Source organism: Poromitra crassiceps (genome assembly GCF_964638095.1).
Source record: "Poromitra crassiceps genome assembly, chromosome: 3".
NCBI classification, from domain to species: Eukaryota; Metazoa; Chordata; class Actinopteri; order Beryciformes; family Melamphaidae; genus Poromitra; species Poromitra crassiceps.
Window position 1 is genome coordinate 67094343 of NC_139625.1, and position 21694 is coordinate 67116036.

At 44.3% G+C, this 21694-nt stretch overlaps 2 protein-coding genes across 2 annotated transcripts in view; both read right to left on the reverse strand.

The window, feature by feature from the left end:
- Positions 1-6562, reverse strand: part of sntg2 (syntrophin, gamma 2) — a gene marked incomplete at its 5' end in the record, with an annotated part of 206049 nt that extends 199487 nt beyond the window's left edge. Inside the window, one exon of the mRNA XM_083633124.1 lies at positions 6503-6562. Coding sequence (XP_083489250.1) covers positions 6503-6562 — 60 coding nt within the window. The remainder of the gene's footprint in view (positions 1-6502) is intronic.
- A 2600-nt stretch (positions 6563-9162) lies between these two features.
- Positions 9163-21694, reverse strand: part of kiaa1109 (KIAA1109) — a gene marked incomplete at its 5' end in the record, with an annotated part of 191617 nt that continues 179085 nt past the window's right edge. The window contains 6 exon segments of the mRNA XM_083634137.1: positions 9163-10108; positions 11602-11767; positions 13898-14032; positions 14789-14983; positions 15423-15626; positions 17361-17612. Coding sequence (XP_083490263.1) covers positions 9892-10108; positions 11602-11767; positions 13898-14032; positions 14789-14983; positions 15423-15626; positions 17361-17612 — 1169 coding nt within the window. The 3' untranslated portion in view covers positions 9163-9891.

The window sequence follows — 21694 nt, forward strand, 5'->3', positions numbered from 1 at the left end:
CAGATGATTTTTGGCAGAATTGGCACGGCTCTAATTTGCGTTTGCGACAGGTGCCGTGAATGTTTCCGCATGCCCACCGAGAATTGCATCCCCAACATATTTCAGGGCTGTTTAACTTAGAAATCAGGGAGGTCACGTCTACCAGACAATTATATCACTTTGAAACAGTTACATTTCTGTATAAATAATTACAAGTAGCTCCCGTGAGGTGGGGATGTTTTTTTTTGCTGCTCAGCGGGGGAGCAAAACTCGGCAGAACACCTGGCGGACGGCGCAAGGCGGAATGCTATCTTCCGTGCCTTAAGGCACGTGCAAACAGTGCGCAAAGCGCTATTTAGGGATAGTGCCTGTCGGAAGATAGAGGCCTCTGTCCTTTTCTCAGGAGTTCGAGTTGACAGCTGCCCTCGCTACTTTCTGCTCTCGCGAACATCTCTCGTTATATTCTAACAGTTTGTTTGAAAGTAATTTTGTAATTATGGCCGAAGTGGCTGCCGCAAACCGTTTCATTTCACTTCCTGATGACACCGGCCCGCAGACAGACCGAGACAGACTAATCATCAAGACAACACTCGCCGATTCACTCGGGTTTCAAGCGAGACTACTCTGCGTTGGTCTCGTCTAATATTAGAGGTAAGATGTGAGGCATCGATATTACATTTAGACTGTTTAATAACAATCTAAAATCTTGCTCGTAGTTTTTACTTTACATTTTCATAAACTACTTTGACAAAAATTGGCGGACTCCCAGCAGAGAAGAATCTCTCATTCCCACTAACTGAGATGTCGTAGATTCACCCGGTTTGCCCAAATTAAGTTCTGGTGTAAGGTCACTGGCCCAGGAGCAGGTCTCCAGATGTACGCAGATGATACTGTCATTTATGTGTCCGGCCGGTCCACTTCATCTATTTCCACACAACTGACAGAACATCTAGAATCAGTAGCAGTATGGCTTAAATGTTCCTGTCTAACACTGAACGGTAAGAAAACTGTGTCAATTTGTTTTTCGTCTAGGAGACGGTCCTCACCATATCAAGTGAATGAAATAAATAAGTTAGAAGTCCATCCTCACCTCCTCCATCACCGTCTGGTATGCTGCTGCCACTCTCAAAGACATCAACAGACTTCAGCGCATCATCCGCTGTGCTGAGAGGTTAATTGGATACAACCTGCCATCCCTCCAGGACCTGCATGCAGCCAAGACGCTGAGGCGGTCTCGCAAGATCATGGCTGACCCCTCCCACCCTGGCCACAAACTCTTTAAGACACTCCCCCACGGCAAGAGACTGAGGTCTGCCAAGACCAGAACCACCCGCCACAAGACCAGCTTCTTCCAAACCGCCATGAGCCTCACCAACAAGGCCCGGAAACCCCTTCCACCAAGGGCCTCACCAACAACCCCCCCCCACACACAAACTCACTACCTCCTCCTAAACTCAACTGAACTCCCCCCCCCATAAAACTGGAACTCATACTGTATCTATTTTAATGCCTGTCTAACTGGGACTGTAAATTCATGTAAATTCCCTGCACATTAATGCCTATTTAACTTAGCCTGTAAATTTCATGTACATTCAATGTAAACTCTTATTTAACTCCGACTGTAAATCCATGTAAATCCACTGCCTATTTAACGTCTATTTAACTCAGTCTGTAAATCTCATGTAAATCCAACATAAATTCATATTTATCATCCACAGAACACTTCAACACTCATGTACATATTGTATATATTTACTCGATTTGATTTGATTTGATTGCACTGCAACTTTGCGATTGTCTTTAGTTATCTTCCTACTTTTTATCTCTGTATATTGATGTGACCGCTACGCTGCATAGAGACACTAAGACAAATTCCTCATATGTAACTTGCATACTGTGGCAATAAAAGTGATTCTGATTCTGATTCTGATTCTGAATATAAAAAAATCAATGATCAATCTATTGTATCTGAGTTTAAACATATTGGCATGATGTTAGATATTCACCTAAAATTTGAGAAGCATATTCAGATGGTGAGCAGAGTTGTAAAAGCAAACCTATATACATTCAGAATGAATAGGAACGGTCTACCATTTTATGCAGCAAACCCCTATATGTGCTCTATGATTCTATCATACTTGAGTTATTGTATTAGGTTCCACCACTGTCGAATCATCAAAAAACGAAGGTTTTGATGACTTCATTGGTTTTGCTAAGTTAAAACGCATCTATAAATGTATACATGAAGAGGCACCACGTGTTCTCTGCGATATGGTAGAACCTCTGGGGGCCTCGGGCACAGCCACCAGAGGTGCTGTTGCAGGGAACTGCAAAGTGCTGCTTCGAAAAACCTCCCTAGGTCAAACAGCCCTCACTGTACAGGGGGTCAAAATGTGGAACTCACTGCCCTGACTGATTTTATGATATCCTTGTTTATGTTTACTGTTAATTTTACTGCTTTTTACTGTACTTTGCTTTTAACAGGTGCTTTTAATAACATCTAGGGATGGGCATTGCAAATTAGCCTAGGCTACAAATGCTTTGCTGGTACATATCATCAGATGTTGACAAATGTTATATGTTATGAAATGAAATTAAGTGTCTGTAAGTTCACTGGTGTCTGTAAGGTCACTGGTGTCTGTAAGGTCACTGGTGTCTGTAGGTCACTGATGTCAGTGGTGTATGTAAGGTCACTGGTGTCTGTAAGGTCACTGGTGTCTGTAAGGTCATTGGTGTCTGTAAGGTCACTGGTGTCTGTAAGGTCACTGGCGTCAGTGGTGTCTGTAAGGTCACTGATGGGAAATCTTCTCAGAAGTGAAGATTAAGAGTGAAATCCAAACTGTCTCCTAAACCGCAGTGAACAGCGCTCCATTCAGAGAAAGCTGGACGGACGTTAGATCTGTTTCCCCTCTGATCCCTTTGCTATCCTTTGGTATAAAACGGCACAGTCCAGCTGGTGCTGTGTGCAATTTCCTGATGTCACCTTACATGATTTCTGGGTACTGAGGTTCACATTTTTCCCAGACAGTTACCTTTGCAACGTTGCCTTCTGCAGCTTTCATATAAAACATAGTAATCCCCAAATGTCCTCTGGATCAGTCACTAAGCTTTGGACGGGTGGACTTATCAATGTATCCATGTCTCCTCTGGATCAGTCACTAAGGTTTGGACGGGTGGACTTATCAATGTCTCCATGTCTCCTCTGGATCATCAGTCAGTCACTAAGCTTTGGACGGGTGGACTTATAAATGTCTCCATGTCTCCTCTGGATCAGTCAGTAAGCTTTGGACGGGTGGACTTATCAATGTCTCCATGTCTCCTCTGGATCAGTCACTAAGCTTTGGACAGCTGGACTTATCAATGTCTCCATGTCTCCTCTGGATCAGTCACTAAGCTTTGGATGGCTGGACTTATCAATGTCTCCATCACAGAAAAATCACAGAGGGTGATGCTCTTGTCTTGCTGCACTTGTTATCCCAAACTCAAGTCAAGTCAAGTCAAGTTTATTTGTATAACCCTAATTCACAAGCATGTCTCAGAGGACTTATGTCTAACTAAATCTAGTCGACACAACAGTAGCAGTTACAGTAGTAATAATAACAAGATTGAACAATCATATGATAGAGAAAGGGGAAAAAAGTGGAGAAAAGGGGGTGGAATGTGGGGGAGAAGAGAACAGGGAAAGGAGGAGCATGCTTTAGAATATAATGGGTGCCATGCTTTAGAATAGAATAGGTGCCATGCTTTAGAATAGAATGTATGCCATGCTTTAGGATAGAATGGGTGCCATGCTTTAGAATAGTGGGGGAGGAGAGATCAGGAAAGGGAGGAGGTGGGGAAGGAGCAGCGGGAATGTGAGAGAGGAGAGAGTGGGAAAAGGGAGCAGGTGGGGAGGGAATGGGAAATGTGGGGGAGAAGAGAGCGGGGAAGGGGAGGAGGTGGGGAAGGAGCAGGGGAAGGGGAAAGAGGAGAGAGCAGGAAAAGGGAGGAGGGGGAGCAAGGGAGGTAGAGCGGGGGGATGTGGGGGAGGAGAGAGCAGGGAAAGGGGAGAAGAGGAGAGAGCAGGAAAGGGATGAGGGGGAGCAAGGGAGGGAGAGCGGGGGATGTGGGGGAGGAGAGAGCAGGGAAAGGGAGGGGGAGGGAGGGAAAGGGGGGATATGGGGGAGCAGGGAAGGGGAGGAGGTAGGGAGGGAGCAGGGGAGGGAGAGAAGGGGGAATGTGGGGGAGGAGAGAGCAGGGAAAGGGGAGAAGAGGAGAGAGCAGGAAAGGGATGAGGGGGAGCAAGGGAGGGAGAGCGGGGGATGTGGGGGAGGAGAGAGCAGGGAAAGGGAGGGGGAGGGAGGGAAAGGGGGGATATGGGGGAGCAGGGAAGGGGAGGAGGTAGGGAGAGAGCAGGGAAAGAGAGGAGGTTGGGAGGGAAAGCTCACTGCTTTCCAGTTCTGCTGTATGACCACTGCCTTTTCAGAAAAAAAGTATAAAACTAGAGACGCGATAGACACAATGTTCAACATTATTTATTACTTCAGGGCAAATTTACACATCACTCTCTCTCGCGCGCACGCGCGCACACACGCACACGCACGCGCACACACACACACACACACACACACACACACACACACACACACACACACACACACACACACACACACACACACACACACACACACACACACACACACACACACACACACACACACACACACAAGATTGACCCAGTCAACCAAAGACACATTGGTTGAATCTAATTGGTATGAGTTCCAATGGCTTGGGGTCCAGCCACGCAAACCATGATTCACTGCTTGAATATGTGCCAATCACTGTTACAGTACCACACCGAGTCAGTGCCTGTCTGAATTTGAACTAATATTGCATAGAATGAGATGCTACATTTAGCATTAGGGTGTGTTTGATCTCATTATCATGGTGCACCGCTTGCACGCGGCGAGCAAACACATGCAGTCACACGGAGACGGCATCTCAGTCAATGATCAACGCAAATCCAGCGCATCTGGGAAGCAAAACATGTCATGAAATACTCAAACTCCCAAGGTTACCTTTCGGCACTAGGAAGCTTCTCCTGTTCTCAATACGGCACAGGCTGTGGAAATTAAACGGTTGTTTCACGCAGTAGTATGATTTCAACAGCGCCGGCCAAATTACTGGCTTCAGTAGGATGACTATCATATCTTCGGATCTGCAATCGGACGTCGGATACGGGTAGGAGAGCTTTTTGAACAGCGTTTCCCCCTCGCTGCCGATAAGAACGCTGTGTGACCCTGACTGCTGTACGAGAATATCGGAGTAGCAGGGTCATGTTATGGGGCTAGGTCTATGTAAGTTCAATTAATGCTCAGGTTCCAACTTTTAGCAAGTATTGAAAACATTAGGTTAGATAAAAACTTAACACTCTCAGGCACAAAGGACAATCAGTCAGTCACCAATGCAGGGTGTTGATGCAGAGATGCAGGCTAACAGATAAGACAAATCACTGCTGCTGTCATCATCATCATCACCACCACCACATGCAGTTTATAAGGGACTTGGAAAGAGCCAAGAAAAAGTTTTCCTCCTAAATGGATTATTTTGTCTGACTAAATGCCATGCATGTTCATTATTGTGACCTGCGGCATGGCATAAGCCCTCAAAAATCCAGGGAAAACCCTGCATGAGGTTACCTAATTAATAGTCTCTCCCCAGACTCAAATATTACGTTGAATCGCTGCACTCCGCATAGAGAGCTTGGCAGCATGCAGTAACGTAGTGTATCAGCGTAAGAACTCTCATGGTTCTGGGGTTGAGACTACCTAATTAATTACCTTACCTAATTACCTTGGCCCTATGATTGGACCGTCTTATTCCTGCCCCCCCCATATACTATGTAAACTCTACTGTATGGTATCACAAACTGATAGTGTTGGAGCCCCAAAACGTGCTGCTCTTGTAAGCTGTGGAAAGAGTTTCACCAGACTGTGTTCAAAAATCTGTCACTTTGTTTCCTCGCTTTTATGACAAACTTGCATGACCGATAAACGTGGCTCCAGATATTTTAATGGTTTTATTGTGGTCTTTTTGTAAATTCGGCATAGAAATTATGTACAAAGCAGGAGTTTATGGCACACAAAAAAAAACTTTTAGGAATTGGCTCATAGCTCACTACCACGTTATTAATAACGTTAATTGGTGGGTGGGAGAAGTGTGGGAATAATGCAGACCAGTTATAAAAGCTATATTTCATTTAAACATGTGCTGCTCGGGTAATTAGATTTACGCCGAATTGAAGAGTGGTCTCTAATTATATGAAAATTGTGTTTAATTCATGTTTTACAGAGTAGCGTAGTACGTATTTTCCGATAAGCAAAGCAACATTAAACTAACATGTTTTTGCATGGGGTTTGGCACGATATCTCCAAATAAGAGTAAACGACACGTAGCCTACAGGGGCTACTATTGCCACCGCCTCCACATACAACACAGATAATAACAGATTAATAAATGTGAATAAATTAGCACGGTTACTTGCCGAAGTTGTAAGCAAAAGGCTGGCAGGTCGCTCAATCAGTTCAGGTTGCTGTTTCTTCATTTCCCATCAAACCTCTGTCCACTGACTTCCATCAGAGTTTCACATTTATCCAGCAGGCACCGTAACGTTATTCACCAGCGTCCCGCTCACCGACAGAGGCAGAGGGAGAAATCATGTTTCTATCACACTGTTTTAGCAGGGAGCGTGTCCTGCAGATGGCAACACTATTAGCTGTGGCAGGGGAAAGACGGTCCTGTCCTCTGCATCCTGTCTGGTTCTCCACCTGCTGCCTCTCCGCTCCAGCTACATTAACCACGAGTCGACACTGCGTCCGACCAACGCAACCTTGGGGTCGCGACAAGTGGGGTCACAACACAATTTAAAACTACGGAAGAGGATTAGTGGCGCATAAGGGACGGGACAAAGCGTCAATATGCTACGTGGTCGGAGTGAGAACGTGTTGCACTGTCACATCACTCACATGTTTGTTTTTTTAGTTCTGAGTTTAAGTCAGAATTCTGAGTTTAATGTCAGAATTGTAAGTTTAATGTCAGCATTCTGATTTTAATGTCAGAATTCTGAGATGCCCAGTGAGAGGAATGGAGTCGGAGGAACTCTGAGTTAGGAGTGTGTGTGAGATATCTTCTGGGAGGACTGGCTTTTGGCTCCCTCTACTGGTCATTCCTCTTTCAACATTTCTTATGTACACCGGTAGCTGCTGGATGCACTTAAAACCACCAAGAATGCAAAAACCACATTGAACATGGGAACTGGAAGCATATTGCAGCAGCGAAAGATTAGGGTAAATGGGAAAATGACCCTACTTCTCACTTGATTTATTACCTCAGTAGGCCTAAACACTTTCCTAATGAGTTTATGGTCTCAATCGATAGTTTAAAGTCCTCTTCAATACATTTTGTAAATTATGGTCCAATTTATAGAGTAAAATAGACGATAAAGCAAACAATAGGACCTAGCCTACTTGAGGACATGATTGACATCTCGCCGATCACGGACCGCAGGAATGAGTCGGAAGCATAGCAAGTCACCGCCATGTTGGTTTGGGTGCCATGGCACTAGTCCGATACCTCACGAGTCCGAAAAAAGAGGCATTGGACAGGGGATCATGTCTATGTTCCCCGGGTTCTATATTCCCCGTTTTTCACTAACCCTAAACCTAACCTCCCCCAGACCCTAACCCAAAACCTAACCTCTCCCACCCCCACGCCTAAACCTAACCTCCCCCAGACCCTAACCCAAAACCTAACCTCTCCCACCCCCACGAACCCAAAACCTAACCTCTCCCACCCCCACGCCTAAACCTAACCTCCCCCAGACCCTAACCCAAAACCATGAGGTGTCGGACTAGGGGGCAGTCCCCGTTGGTTTGTAAGGGGAAAAGGCTATGAGATTTTAGAATGGGGATTTAGGTTAAATGCATGAAATGTCTGTGGTTAAGGAAAGTTTATGGGAGTGGAAATTTGTGTTCAGCGGGATAATCTTCACAAACATGGACCACTTTTGAAGCATAAATGTGTATTTTTTAAACACGATTTTCAGAAAATGTTAAAGTCACAAAAGTGGTCCTCATTTGTGAAGATTATCCTGCTGAACACAAATTTCCACTCCCATAAACATTTGTTAACCACAGACCTTATTTCATGGATTTAACAGAAATCCCCGTTTTAAAATCCCATAGCCTTTTCCCCTGTTTGAGCCTACAAAAATAGGTCATACTCATACCTGCGGTACTCTATACAGAGCCGCAGGAACGAGTCCGGAAATCATCGATGCTAAAACGAGTCCGGAAATCATCGATGCTAACACTCCTGGTTCTTCACGGTTTTCGCCTATGGGATTTTTGAATGGGTTTTTGGCACGATGCTTCTAATAAGGTATCTGGGCAACCCAAGCTTAATCAAACGTGAACCAGTGTTTAGTAATATCATCTTCACACGAGGACCACTTTTATGAGTTTTGAAGCTTTTACGTGCCGTTAAACGAGCGGCTAGCTAGCAAACGGCTAAATGAGACTACACTGTTGAGTCGACGGGGATATTATACTGTACGTCAATAACGTCATCACTTCAAAGGACAAACACGGAAATTCTCTTTCCCTCACCTGGTTCAGCCCGGGGTAATCTGTGCACAGCAGCGCACACATCAACAGTCCAGGTTGAGTGCTGACGTGACAGGGAAGCCTATGAGACACTGTGTAGTTCTGGATTATTTTAGCACAAGCTTTTTACTTCTAGGGCTCGCATTTACGCTTCAAAACCCACGAAAGTGGTCCTCATATGTGAAGATTATCCAGCTGAACACTGGTTCGCGTTTGATTAAGCTTGCGTTGCCCAGAGACCTTATTTGAAGCATCAAAAATCCCATAGACAGAAACAGTGAAGAACCAGGAAGTCCGGGACTTCCACGTTCTGACTACAAAAATACGTCATCCCTGTGGCTCTCTATAGCAGGTGGCGCTGTCACAAAACAATGGATGATGTCATGGGGTGGCTACGTCCATATTTTTATACAATCTATGGGAAGAAGACTTCACAAACTGAGAACATAACACTGACAAAAAAATAACAAAAAATAAAGGAACTCGAGGATTACCATTGTGACCTAGTCAGCAATACACAGTCACAGATCCAAGATTGATCTAAAATTGAATGGCAATGATTTTATTAAGTTAAGAAATCAACACATTTAAGAAATTCAGTTATTTTATATACACTGGTCTACAGATAAAAAAAGACAAAAATAAGCTTGACACACCAAGCTAATACAGGTTATAGACTTTACATTTCACATATCCATAAATAATGATCTCGGTTCAAATGATAATTACAAATCGATTCCATCCTCACAGTAAAGTAAATGATGTGCCTACACCCGCTAATGTCTCTTTGTTCACGTCAAGAATCATCTCAAAGAAGAACATCGTCATCAAACTGATCGCAAGTACCTTAAAACTAAGCTGTAAAATACTTAAAGCGTAACCTACCATGTGTTCCATGGGAAACAAAGAAAAAGGCAATGGTTTAAGAAGTAATTTCTCATGAAATATTGGTAAGCCTTAAAAATAAAACTTTCAAGCGATTTCAGTGAGCTCATATACAGTACAACAGGTGAGAGATGCGGAGGGGTTACCACTTAAGCAGCCAAAAATACTAAAAATGTACTACTTTGTTCAAAATATACAGAAAGTAACATTGGTGCAAAACGCTTCAGTCAGAGCCGCTAGTGGCGTAACTATGCTGAAATTCAGAGTTGAGCAGTTGTACAGTAGTGGCCATCACAGTCCAGTAATCCAGTGTTTGAGCAGTGAATTAATACAACTGTCTCTGTTAAAGTGTCACAATAAGAAGGTATCAGTGTAGCGTTGGGCTTCAGTGCTCTTCTTTGTCTCTGCCTTTCTTGTCCTTCTCATCCTGCAGGGCGGTGCCCAGCTTCTTGATGAGCACAGACAGGACCTTGTCCAGGGGGTCCAACACGCCCCTCTGCAGCCATTTGGGGATGGTCGTCCTGGCATGGTGGAAGCCCAGCTTTTGGAGGATGTAATCCACACCCACCGGGTCGATCTTGCGTCCCGTCCAGGAGATGAGCCTGCAGAGGGGGGTAGGAGGATTTTGGTCAGTGCTAGGGATGCACAATATATCGGCAATCATATCGCTATCGGCAGATGTTAGTAAATTTTAATATATTGGTATCGGAAAAAAATTGCAAAATAACAGCAATGTTAATATCGCTTATTGATATCGGCCAAAAATGGCTTTTCCAAATGTTTTGGAAATAAAGAAAGACATTACTTTTTCAAATTGACAATGTTTACCTGTGTTTTTCACTATGTAGAAAATTTGATGATCATAGAAACTTGTTTATATACAGATAAATGAACATCGGTAAATATCGGTTATCAATCAGCCACAACAGCAATGTTAATGTCGGTTATCGGTATCAGCTAAAATGTTCATATCGGTGCCTCCCTAGTCAGCGCCGTGCATTCCCAATGCATTTCAGCTAGGACAACAAGATCTCACAAATAATTGTGAAATAGCAGCGTTGGTCCACAGCGCAAAACATTTCAGTTTCACAATAATGGCTCCAAAATAGTTTAATCTATCCACTTTATTTTTGAATGCCGCACTGTAAAAAATAATTGTGGGTACAAGGTCCGGTTTAACGTGACTCATTGTTGCAGCTTGCCATTTCCTTTGTTATACTCTGGCTGCAGACCCGAATTATAAACCGGAAGCTGGAGTCCGTTATAAAAGTTATAAATATAGTCACGTTATGAACAACTAACCAACGCTGGAGGTCCGTATGGAAACTCGAAATGTGTGTTACTCGAAATGGTTAAAAGTTAAATCAATTTGGTCATTCAGTGGCGTGTTACTGCCTACTGCCATGTAACATAGCTAGCTAGCCGCTAACATTAGCCACAGTTAGTAGCCGACTACCCACAATGCATTACGTTATCGCAGCACCCGAACGACACGGCTGTAGAGCAAACAATTTAAAACCTTGGAGGAAATCTTTACAACATGAAGAAACAAATCCAACAAAGTCAATAAAGTTGGGAGATGCCAGGGTACATCCTTGCGTTATGCTTCTCCAAACCATGGACCTACTGTATAAAGAAACCTGGATAAGGCTTTGCAAGATGGCGGCCCATTCATTCGAATCAAAGTTGCTCACCCAGTGGCAGTGCATGTGCTGAAAAAGTTTATTTGACTCCTCCTTCCCCAGTTACAGTATAATGGCCAGAGCCATTGAGAGAGAGAGAGAGGGAATTTAACACTTGATAATTCAAAGAGTCTTTTTTTCTTATAGTGACACCCAGAACAAGCAGGAGCTACAACCAATACAGTCTGAACCCATACAGTCTGTGGGGTTGAAGTCAAGTGCAGTGTATGTGATGGAGTTGGCAATTCAGCATGCCGGGATGCCAAACGTTCAATAGTACGGCTATACTACACGCTTGTGGAAAAAAGGTATTGAATGAGGAACTCTATTGGTATCACTTTAGGGTAGGCTACTGGTATCGTCATTTTTTAAACGATACCCATCCTTGCGGTGGAGAGGGGCCATTTTCTGACCTGAGTGTGGGCTCCAGGTGCCAGGTGTTGCACATGAACTCCCTCCAGTCCACCGTGGTGTAGTTGATGGCGTCCTCCTTGTCCTTGTCAGCAGAGCTGTCATCGTGCAGTGCCGTGGGACTCTTCTGGCCCGGCCGCGCCGCAAAGATCCGCGGGGCGAAAAGGGCTGAGGAAGGGAGAAAGGGAGAGAGATAGAGAGAGAGAGGGAGATAGAGAAAGACGGTGGAGGGAGGGAGGGAGAGAGAGAAAGAGGGTGGAGGGAGGGAGGGAGGAGGATGTTTGCTTTTCAACACATTGTTCTTTCTCTTATCAAGGAGGCAGATATACTCACAAGTAATTTTTTTTCAAGTCTCTGAGATAGAGTCCAAGTCAATTCTCAAGTTTATTATGGATTAGTGTTCTATGATCTCCTGGATGCCAACCGGTCTGCATAGCTAAAACTAAGGAATTCAAAGCATGTACTGTATTATCCTCACTCTATCTATTAGCATACAGTATCCGCATTGATTAGTTGACGTTAATATGAGTAGACCTTTCCTTAATGTTAATACACACAAAAATAAAGATTATTTGCAAGTCCCAAATCTCAAGTCCAAGTCAGGTCTCAAGTCTTTGAGGACAAGTCTCATACAAGTCAAGTCTCTAGTCACTATGTGTGTGACTTAAGTGCGACTCAAGTCGCCTATAGCTTGGGGCCCGGACTGACTTGTGTTTTCATGTATTATCATGTATTATTATTATTTTTATATTGCTATGGATAATTGTTTGGGTGAGTGATGGACTCTTTGATTGGTCTGTGCTGTATATATGATGTTATGTGTTGCTGTATGTCTTGTTTCCATAAGACCAGGGACCATGATGTAAATAAGTGCTTGCACTTTCTCATGTTTTTATCGCTTGGATGCTCTTTTATTATCCACAATAAAATCAATCAATCAAGTCAAAGTCTCAAGTCCAAGTCCCCATCTCTGCAAGGAGGCAACACAAAGAACCACAAGTAGAGCAGAATCATTGCATTAACATCCCTCAAAGCACCGTCAAGGCCTTAATATCATACTTTTGATATTATTATCAAAAGTATTATTATTATTATTATCAATTATTATTATTCACATTCAAATATCCACCTGGATGAATAAATGTAAATGATTCAGCGCGCTAATATTTTATCCTTCTATTCAACTGTATAATCAACAGAGCAAGGCCTTGGGTTTTATTTACGGCGGAGAATGCGCAGTCGCAGGCACGGAGAGCGCTAATTTGCTCCGATGTGACAATAGAAGAGCCATAAAAAAGGGGGAAACGGACAGTTGGAGATCATTCCTTTCTTCTGAAGTGAATGTAGTAAAAGTATAGAGACACTGCGTAACGCGTCATCATTCAGAGTTGCGTGTTGCACAAAAAGATTGTATATACGGAAGATGAACACTCCAACTTACTTCCTTGACAGCTAGATCCACATTTTTCTTCTCGCCAATTCTCAATGGCTTCCTTGTTTTGCTCAGGAGCACAAAAAAACTTTAACTGGTGATTTTTTACATTTGTTGTCTGCGCAGCCCACCACACAACAGCTTTTAGCTATGTTTAATTCAAGGAAAATGACGCTGGTGTGTGGAAATGAACGGAGCTTTTCCCCCATGATGGGCGTGGCCTATTTCATGCAGTGTCTCTATATAAATAAATAACTAGAAATAACAGCCTTGCGGTTGTATGCCTCCGTCAAACAAGTCAAGTTGCAGTCTCCATCCATGTCTGTCCAGACTCATGCAAGCACAAATACCTTGAAGCCCACAGCGCAGTGGTGTGGCCATTCAGCCTTATGGCACTTTAAGAAATGTTTGGGAGTACCTCAACAACATGGCTAATCATTTTCAACACGGAAAATGGTCCTACCCTTAACCCTAATCTCCCACCACCCACATACCCCTAGCCACTTCCCTACCCACCCATCGAAACTTGACTCTCTACGACCTTCCTATCCCTAGCTACGGCCCCTTTCCCCTAGTCCCCCTCCCACCACCCAAAGCCCCCTAGCCACTCCCTTTATCCACCCCTCGAACGCCGAGCTTCCTTGCGGTCATGAGGTCACAGTGACCTTGAACTTTGACCACCAAAATCTAATCAGTTCATCCTTGAGTCCAAGTGGACGTTCGAGCCAAATTTGAAGAAATTCCCTCAAGGCATCCCTGAGATATCGCGTTAACGAGCATGGAACGGGCAGTCGTGAGGTCACAGTGACCTAGAACTTGGACCACCAAAATCCTTGAGTCCAAGTTGGGGAGGCATAAAAACCAACCTTTCTCCTTCTCCTTCAGGTAGGCTGACACCAGGTCGTGGAGGAACATGATGAGCTCGGCGTCCATGGTGACGCAGATGTGGTCGGTGAACTCCGTCACCACGCTGCACTCTACCTTGGGCTTGCTGTTGGAGTCTGGGAGGAATAAACACAAAAAAGGTAAAAACAAACAAACAAAACAAAATCAAACATTCATACATTTCTTTTAAAAAGCGTGGCAGATACGATTAATTAATTAATTCTAGCTTCATTTACAAATAAACAGTGTATTTGCAGTAGGTCTCAGTATATCGATATTATATCAATATTGTGATATGAGACAAGACATCCTCTCTGGGTATTGTAATATCGTGATATGGCCTAAGTGTTGTCTTTTCCTGGTTTTGAAAGCTGCATTACAGTAAAGTGATTACCGGTAAGTATTTTTCTGAACTTACCACATTGTTCTAGTTCTTCCATTATTTGCCTTTACCCACTTAGTCATCATATCCACATTACTGATGATTATTTATCAAAAATCTCATTGTGTAATTTTGTGAAAGCACCAATAGTCAGAGAAATAGTCTTAGCATTTTATTTTAATCACAGTCTTGTTTTAATAAAACTGCTTGTGACTTACAATGGAACATTTAGCCCACAATACCGAGATATACCGTATATTGTGTATCGCCATTCAGCCTAGAAATACAGATAAATTATTTTTGGTCCATATATGGCCCCAGCCCTAACTCGTAGCAACTTCCACAATATTTGCTGATGCATGATATAAGGATATATGTAACCTTAAAAACAGCAGGAAACCAGAGCAAGACATATGGTCTACTGCCTTAACGTGCTGCTATATTCTATTACGGTATGCAGTACACAAATGAAAGAGGAGCACGATCCCACCTGTTAGCGAAGGTTCTTGCGGATCTTGCACGTGAATGGACTTGAAATCCAGCTGCATCCTGGGCAGGGCAAAGATGGTCTCCGTCTCATGGTTGTAGCTGGAGGAGCTGCGGAAGCTGCTGAGGAGACTGGAGGACTTGGCAGCCGTGCCGCTCTCCGGGTTATTGGCATCCACATTCCTCAGCAAGTTCAACTCTGAACAAAGAGATAGAACTCATTTGGATTTAAGGTCATGCTCCCCCACACACACACACGCTGTCAGCACCTATTTTACATGAATGATAATGGGGAGAGTGTGGCTGCGAGGTGTGGGCAGAGCAGAGCCCTGTTCAGGGGGAAGGTGGTGCGCCTGGCTTCTTTTAACCAGAGCTTTCTGAAAGTTGAGAGAAGTTCGTTAGAGCAGTGGTTTGTTAGAGCAGTGGTTCCCAGTCTCATTTTGGAAATACATTGTAATCCCCAATCTTCTTTCCAAGTACCCCCTGCAAGCTGCTCAAGTACCCCCATGAGTACACGCAACCCCGGTTGGAAATCACTGTGTTAGATGATGCTACAGACAAATCACAAGGAGGAAGAGAGCATCCAAACATTCATGTACTGTAGGATTCTCTACAAGAAGGAGGTTTGTTTGCATCACCTTCGTTTCTCATGGCGGTGACGTAGTTGAACCACTCTTGGATGGTGGCGACACCGTGCGGTGGGTTCTCATGCCGCCGCCGGGTTATTTTGGTAATGGTGGCCATCGGGCTTTCCAGTGCGCCGCAGGGTTTGGTCACCATGGTGTTGTGGCCGAGATGGAAGTCCAATGTCTGCACTATGTAGGTAGAGTCATCTGTGGAGCCTGGTTGGAACAGAAATGGGTGTCAGTGAAGTGTTACACGACCAAACCTAAGTGAATCAATGCAAATGTGTAAACTAGTTTGGACACAGGCATTTTCTTTATTTGGACTATTTTCCACATTTTAGAATAACAGTAAAGATTTAAAACAAATGGGATTATGCAGAGACCAAAACTGTCTTGTATTTTAGATGATTTAAAGTAGCCGCCCCTTGCCTTGATGGAAAGGCAAAAGCGTTGGAAACAAATTCATACACAGGATCAACGTCACTATTTATATTGGTCTAAGAAACACATTTCAAGCATTTAAGCAGAAGCCTTTAGATGAAAATGACTTCGGGACCCTGGGCCCCTACCCATTTTCAATGCCATTTTGTGTATAGAATACGGTCATGTGTTAAACATTCAATATAGAGCAAACAGGAGACTTGTTTTGGTAGCCTCTCACCTACTAAGTTACCATCCAGATATCAGAGAAACCATTGTTTTGACTGGCTCATGTTAACACGTTCACTGCCATTGGCGAGTCAACTCGTCAAGCAGAAACCAACGGTTGACTGCCAATGGCGAGTCAACTCGTCAAAAAAAAAAAAAAAAGTTTTGACGGTGGGACGTTGATCTAACCCTTTTACATCTCCTATAAAAATATGAGAGCCACCGAACGTGTACAACCCATTCCACCGACCCACTAAGTGGCGACAGTGCTCTCCAGACTATTGAAAGCCGAGCCAAAACTGCAGGGAAAAGCCTGAGGAAGCCATTCTCATACTGTAGGCGAAAACGCTTTCGCGCTGGAGCACAACGGTGGCGCACAACGGTGGGGGGTTCCAAAAATAGACTGGGTGGAACACACTTTGAAACACGCAGCATAAAGCCCAGAATCGCAAAAGCTTCATCAAAGCTCTCAACCGAAACCCCAAGAAACGAGCGAGCCCATCCAGACTCGCCCGACGAGGGGCAGCCAGGCAGCACAGACAACAGAAACTCGCTTGTCACACACCCGCCCGCTGCAGCCACGGAGGGAGGAGAACACACACGGAGGGAGGAGTTTGAAGGAGAGGGGGGTTTCCTGCTGTTATGGAGGAAATTACTGTTCAAAACTATTGTTTAGATGTCTGACGTCTTACTGATGCCAAAAATAAATGGTTAAAGTGACTGTTCTATCGAATTTCACAAAAAGGCATTTTTCTCACCTTTAATTTTCAGACGCTGAAACCATGCTGTATTCAACTGCTAATGTCTATATAACTACTAACTCTACAAACTAACTCTTTTAGACAGAGAAAGCACACATTCTATTAGTTCTTTTGAGATATTTTGTGTTCACAAAATCCTAACAGAAAAGAATCCTCGGCTCTTGAAAGATGAGCCAGAATCCTCAAAAAAAAAACTTGGCAGAAGCTACCTACAGTATTGAAAAAACGGCTGGCAGTGAAGGTGTTAAGAGACAGTGTATGGTGGCCATCAGGGACAAAGTTTAAGAACAGGCATTGAAATATTATCGCCTCAAAGTTACCAGCCAGTGTGGTTTGTGACTGACTGATTTATCTGCTGAAGACAAATTATACTGGCATTTGGCGCATGGTCGGTGTTAATTTCCAGCCCTGTAAGGGTACTGGAGTGTGGCAGCAGTTACACTTTCATTTTTAAATAGAAAACCTAAGCAACAACATTTATACACAAGATAAATGTCTGATTTAATTTGTGGTTAGTGAGCCGCTGCAGCTTGTTCCTCACCGTCCTCCAAGATCTTCTGTGCCTCAGTCCAGAAGGCGATGTTGGGCTCCTCCAGGTGGAACAGGGCCCAGGACTTGGAGCGGAAGTTGGGCCCGTGAAAGCAGGCCAGGGTCATGTGGTTGCCATGGAGGCTCATGGAGCCGCCCAGCTGCACTGCGTCCTCGGGCAGAGGCATCTGGAACAGGGAGATGTGGCAGCCGGCAATCACCTTCAGCACACCGGGCCAGTGGCGGTGGTGGGCCGCATCCATGTCTGTGTGGGGGGAGACACAATACGAGAATCAGGGAGAAATTTAGACACGCTAATAAACTCATAGTTGAACATAAGCCGTGTTCATTAGGCCCTGAGGCGCTGGAACAAGCTTCCTGGGGAGCCTGGGCTACTGTAGTCGGACCAGCATCTTCGTTTACTTCACTTCGTATGGCTGGGTTATTCAAATCTGCGATACCAGCACCCTTAATGTGATACTGATACCAATAGAGAGTACTTCATTCGATACCTTTCCCCCCCCTACTTCATTCATTCAACTCCGTCACATACATTGCACTTGACCTCACCACCACAGACTATATGGGTTGCAGCTGCTGCGAGCAAAACCATAAATAGATTTTCTTTTAGATCTGTGTACAAAAAGGATCAAATGCAAGTATCGTTTGACTGGAGAAGTTTCGAGACTACTTGGATTATTTCAGTTGATACCTTAAAGGTCCCATTCTGTGCAAAAGCTGTTTTTACTTGTAAATGCATATATACTGCTGTCAGCCCTCCCTGTAATGAGTGGTCACAAGCTCAGAACTGCCACAGTTGGATTTGTCCCTATCCAGCTTCCCCCTGCAGTCTCCTCCAAGCCACACCCCCAAACGCTTTGTTTGCCCAGAGGGGAATTGGGACATCACAAGCTTCCTCACGCATACTGCGCAGGTCTCTCTCACACAAGCTACCTGCACCATTTTGTCTATAGCCACAAAATTAACACTTCTAGCTGGAGCGACGCCAACTGTACGTGATCCAGCAACTGCGGAGGTGCATTCGGTAAGTCTAGGCATTTTGAGATGTCCTCTTTAGCGTAGCAACGTTAAGTTAACGATAGCGTTAGTTGTAGACACAACCTAGCGTGCTGGTCCACAGACGCTAATCTGATTGGCCGCTGGGAGCCTGGGGCGGGCTCTCCCTCAGCGGCCAATGGGAACTGTTAGTTCTGAATATATTATAGAAACAGAGGATTCTTGGGACGAGGAAGGGACAACTCCGTCACGACAAACGGGGTTGCTATATTTTCGACAAATTAATCCAGAATCATGTTTTATGGACCAGAGACACACGTTTTTAAGAGGTTACAGCTGCACGAATTGGGACCTTTAAAGGTATTGAGTACTGATACCCAGCCCTAGTATAGGGCTGTCAATCTTCCTCTATAATCCAATTCGATTTTCAGTGCTTTATTATTTTAATATTTGATTTTTATTCGTTTTTTTAATGAATTTCTAATTCATAAAAAATAAACGGATGAAAAAAAAGTAAGTTTTTTGTTTTGGTCCGAGTGAAATATGATGTCTCTCCTGATTCTAAATATAGTTGGAACGCTTGGTTTGACCAAGTAAAACTATTTTTATACGCATTTTATGAAATGTAGATGGAAAAATGAATGGCAGATGAAATCCCTTGGTTTGTATGCTGAATGCATAAGAGGATGTGACTTTGGTGCTGTAGGCTATTAAAAAGAACAGGACTCATGTTTGTAATGTTACAATTAACCCCCTACACAGAACTTTTAAACTGGTTATGAAATACTGGTGCCTCTATGAGCAAATGAGACCATCAGCGAGGGGATTGGATATTTCTTTATCATTATTTACATCCCTGCACACCGCTCAGGACCGGAGTAGGCTGTAGCGGAGGAGAGCAGCCGGGTAGTGAAGCCCTGCCTGGCCAATTGCCAGGAAAACCCGCGGCTCCGGCCTAGTCCAGCGGGCCTTTTTTCTATCTCAAAACAATTGAAAACGGCCGTTTTGTTGCCGTCTTGATAAAGGAGATACATTTTATTCCACCAGAGGCTGAGGGCAGCAAGACAAAAGACTGCTGAAAATAACAGGAGAGTTTGGGAAATAGAGTTTAGAGTTGGCATGTTACAGGATTGTCTAGACACCAGAGCCAGCTGTAGCACAGCCTCAACACCATGCAGCCCCCCTCAGCATCGAGGAGAAGGACGTGCACCGGCTTTTCACCCGGCAGAATGTCAGGAAAGCAGGAGGCCCGGATGGTATCTCTCCGGCCACACTGAAACATTGTGCCAGCCAGCTAGCCCCAGTTTTCACTGACATTTTCAACGAATCCATAGCTCAATGTAAAGTTCCAGCTTGTTTCAAATCATCAACAATCATCCCCATCCCCAAGAAGGACAGCATTACAGGCCTCAATGACTACAGGCCGGTGGCCTTAACATCTGTAGTCATGAAGTGCTTTGAAAGGCTGATTCTGTCACATCTCAAACCTCACACTGACCACCATCTCAACCCGTCACAGTTTGGTAATAGAGTCAACCGCTCAGTGGACGACGCAGTCAACCTCAGCCTTCACTACATCCTGAACCACCTGGACACTCCTGGCACCTATGCGAGATTACTTTTTCTTGACTTTAGCTCCGCCTTCAACTGTGTTGTACCAGAGAAGCTTCAGGAGAAGCTACTATCCTTGGGTGTGGACCCCTCCATTAGCCAGTGGATCATTGACTTTCTTACCAACAGGCCTCAGCATGTGCGGCTGGGCCCCCACCTGTCTGATCCTTGGGTCACCAACATCGGGGCACCCCAAGGTTGTGTGCTTTCCTCCTTCCTCTACCTGTTGTACACCAATGACCTCATCTCCACAAACCCAAACATCAGGCTAATTAAGTACGCAGATGACACGACCGTGGTTGGCCTCATCAAGGACAACGATGAGTCCGCCTATAGACAAACCGTGTCCAGCCTTGCTGAGTGGTGCTCCAAGAACAACCTTGAGCTCAATGCACTCAAAACAGTTGAAATGACAATAGACTTCCGGAAATCACCTCCCCCACTCTCTCCCCTGTTCATCAACAACACAGCTGTTAACGAGGTGGAGGCCTTCAAATTCCTCGGCACCACCATCACCAAGGACCTCAAATGGGAGACAAATGCCTCCTCCATAATTAAAAGGGCCCACAGTGGCATGTTCTTCCTCAGACAGCTCCGCAAACTCAACGTCTCCCGTCCGGTCCTGACTCAGTTCTACAAAGCCACCACTGAAAGCATTCTCTCATCATCTCTCTCTGTGTGGTTCGGCTCTGTCTCTGCCCTTGCTAAGGGCAGATTGCAGCGTATTGTGCGCACAGCAGAGAAGCTGACAGGACAACAGCAACTGTCACTGAGTGAGCTGTATGATGCCAGGGTCAGGAAGCGGGCAGGGAGGATCGTCTCTGACCCCTCCCATCCTGGTAACCGTTTGTTTAGGAAACTTCCATCAGGAAGGCGGTTCTGTGCCATCAAGACCAGAACCACACGCCACCTAAACAGCTTCTTCCCGAGGGCTGTCTCTCTCCTCAACAAGCCCACTCACATCTGAGGTCATTGTATTCACTGTCATATACGTATGTATGTTTATCTGTATCTTGTCGAGTGTGCTGATTCACCAGAATGAATTCCTGTGTGTCCTTGTGATGCATTTGGCAATAAAGTGTTTCTGATTCTGATTCTGAACACAGAAGGAGGTATGCTCCACTAAACATCTCTGCCTCAGGCGCATCTGCAACGTTAATGCACACGAGATTATCATTCTGATGATGATTGTGATTTAGTCAGACCACCTATATCCAGACTCAGAAAACTTTAATAGTTCATCAAAATGTGACAAAATGATTTGTTTTCACATGCTGGTTGGCCAAGGCGTGACAGACGAGATTTGCGGAATAATAATAATAATAATAAATAAAAATAAGAATCAAATTGTATTAATATTTATTAAAATCGAATTATATTCAAATTTCAAAATTCGTTCCAATAGCCCAACCCTAGTACCTTGTTTGTAATTGTAGAAACTTTGAAATTAATGAATTGAAAGTATGAAGTATGATGTTTGGCGTTCTAGTCTTTAAACCACTTCGTAAAATTTAAAAAACTGATATAATCAAGTTTACTATAAGACAAAGAATTCATTATACTCCCCATAACCGGCATCACTTGCAAAGAAACGTCCCGTCTCTTACACCACATGAGTCCATGGCATATTACAAAGGTATTGAAGAAGGCATGCTTAAACAGATTCACGAAGCTATACAGGATGTTTTCGAATGTGTAATACCCCTAGATAGTAAAACA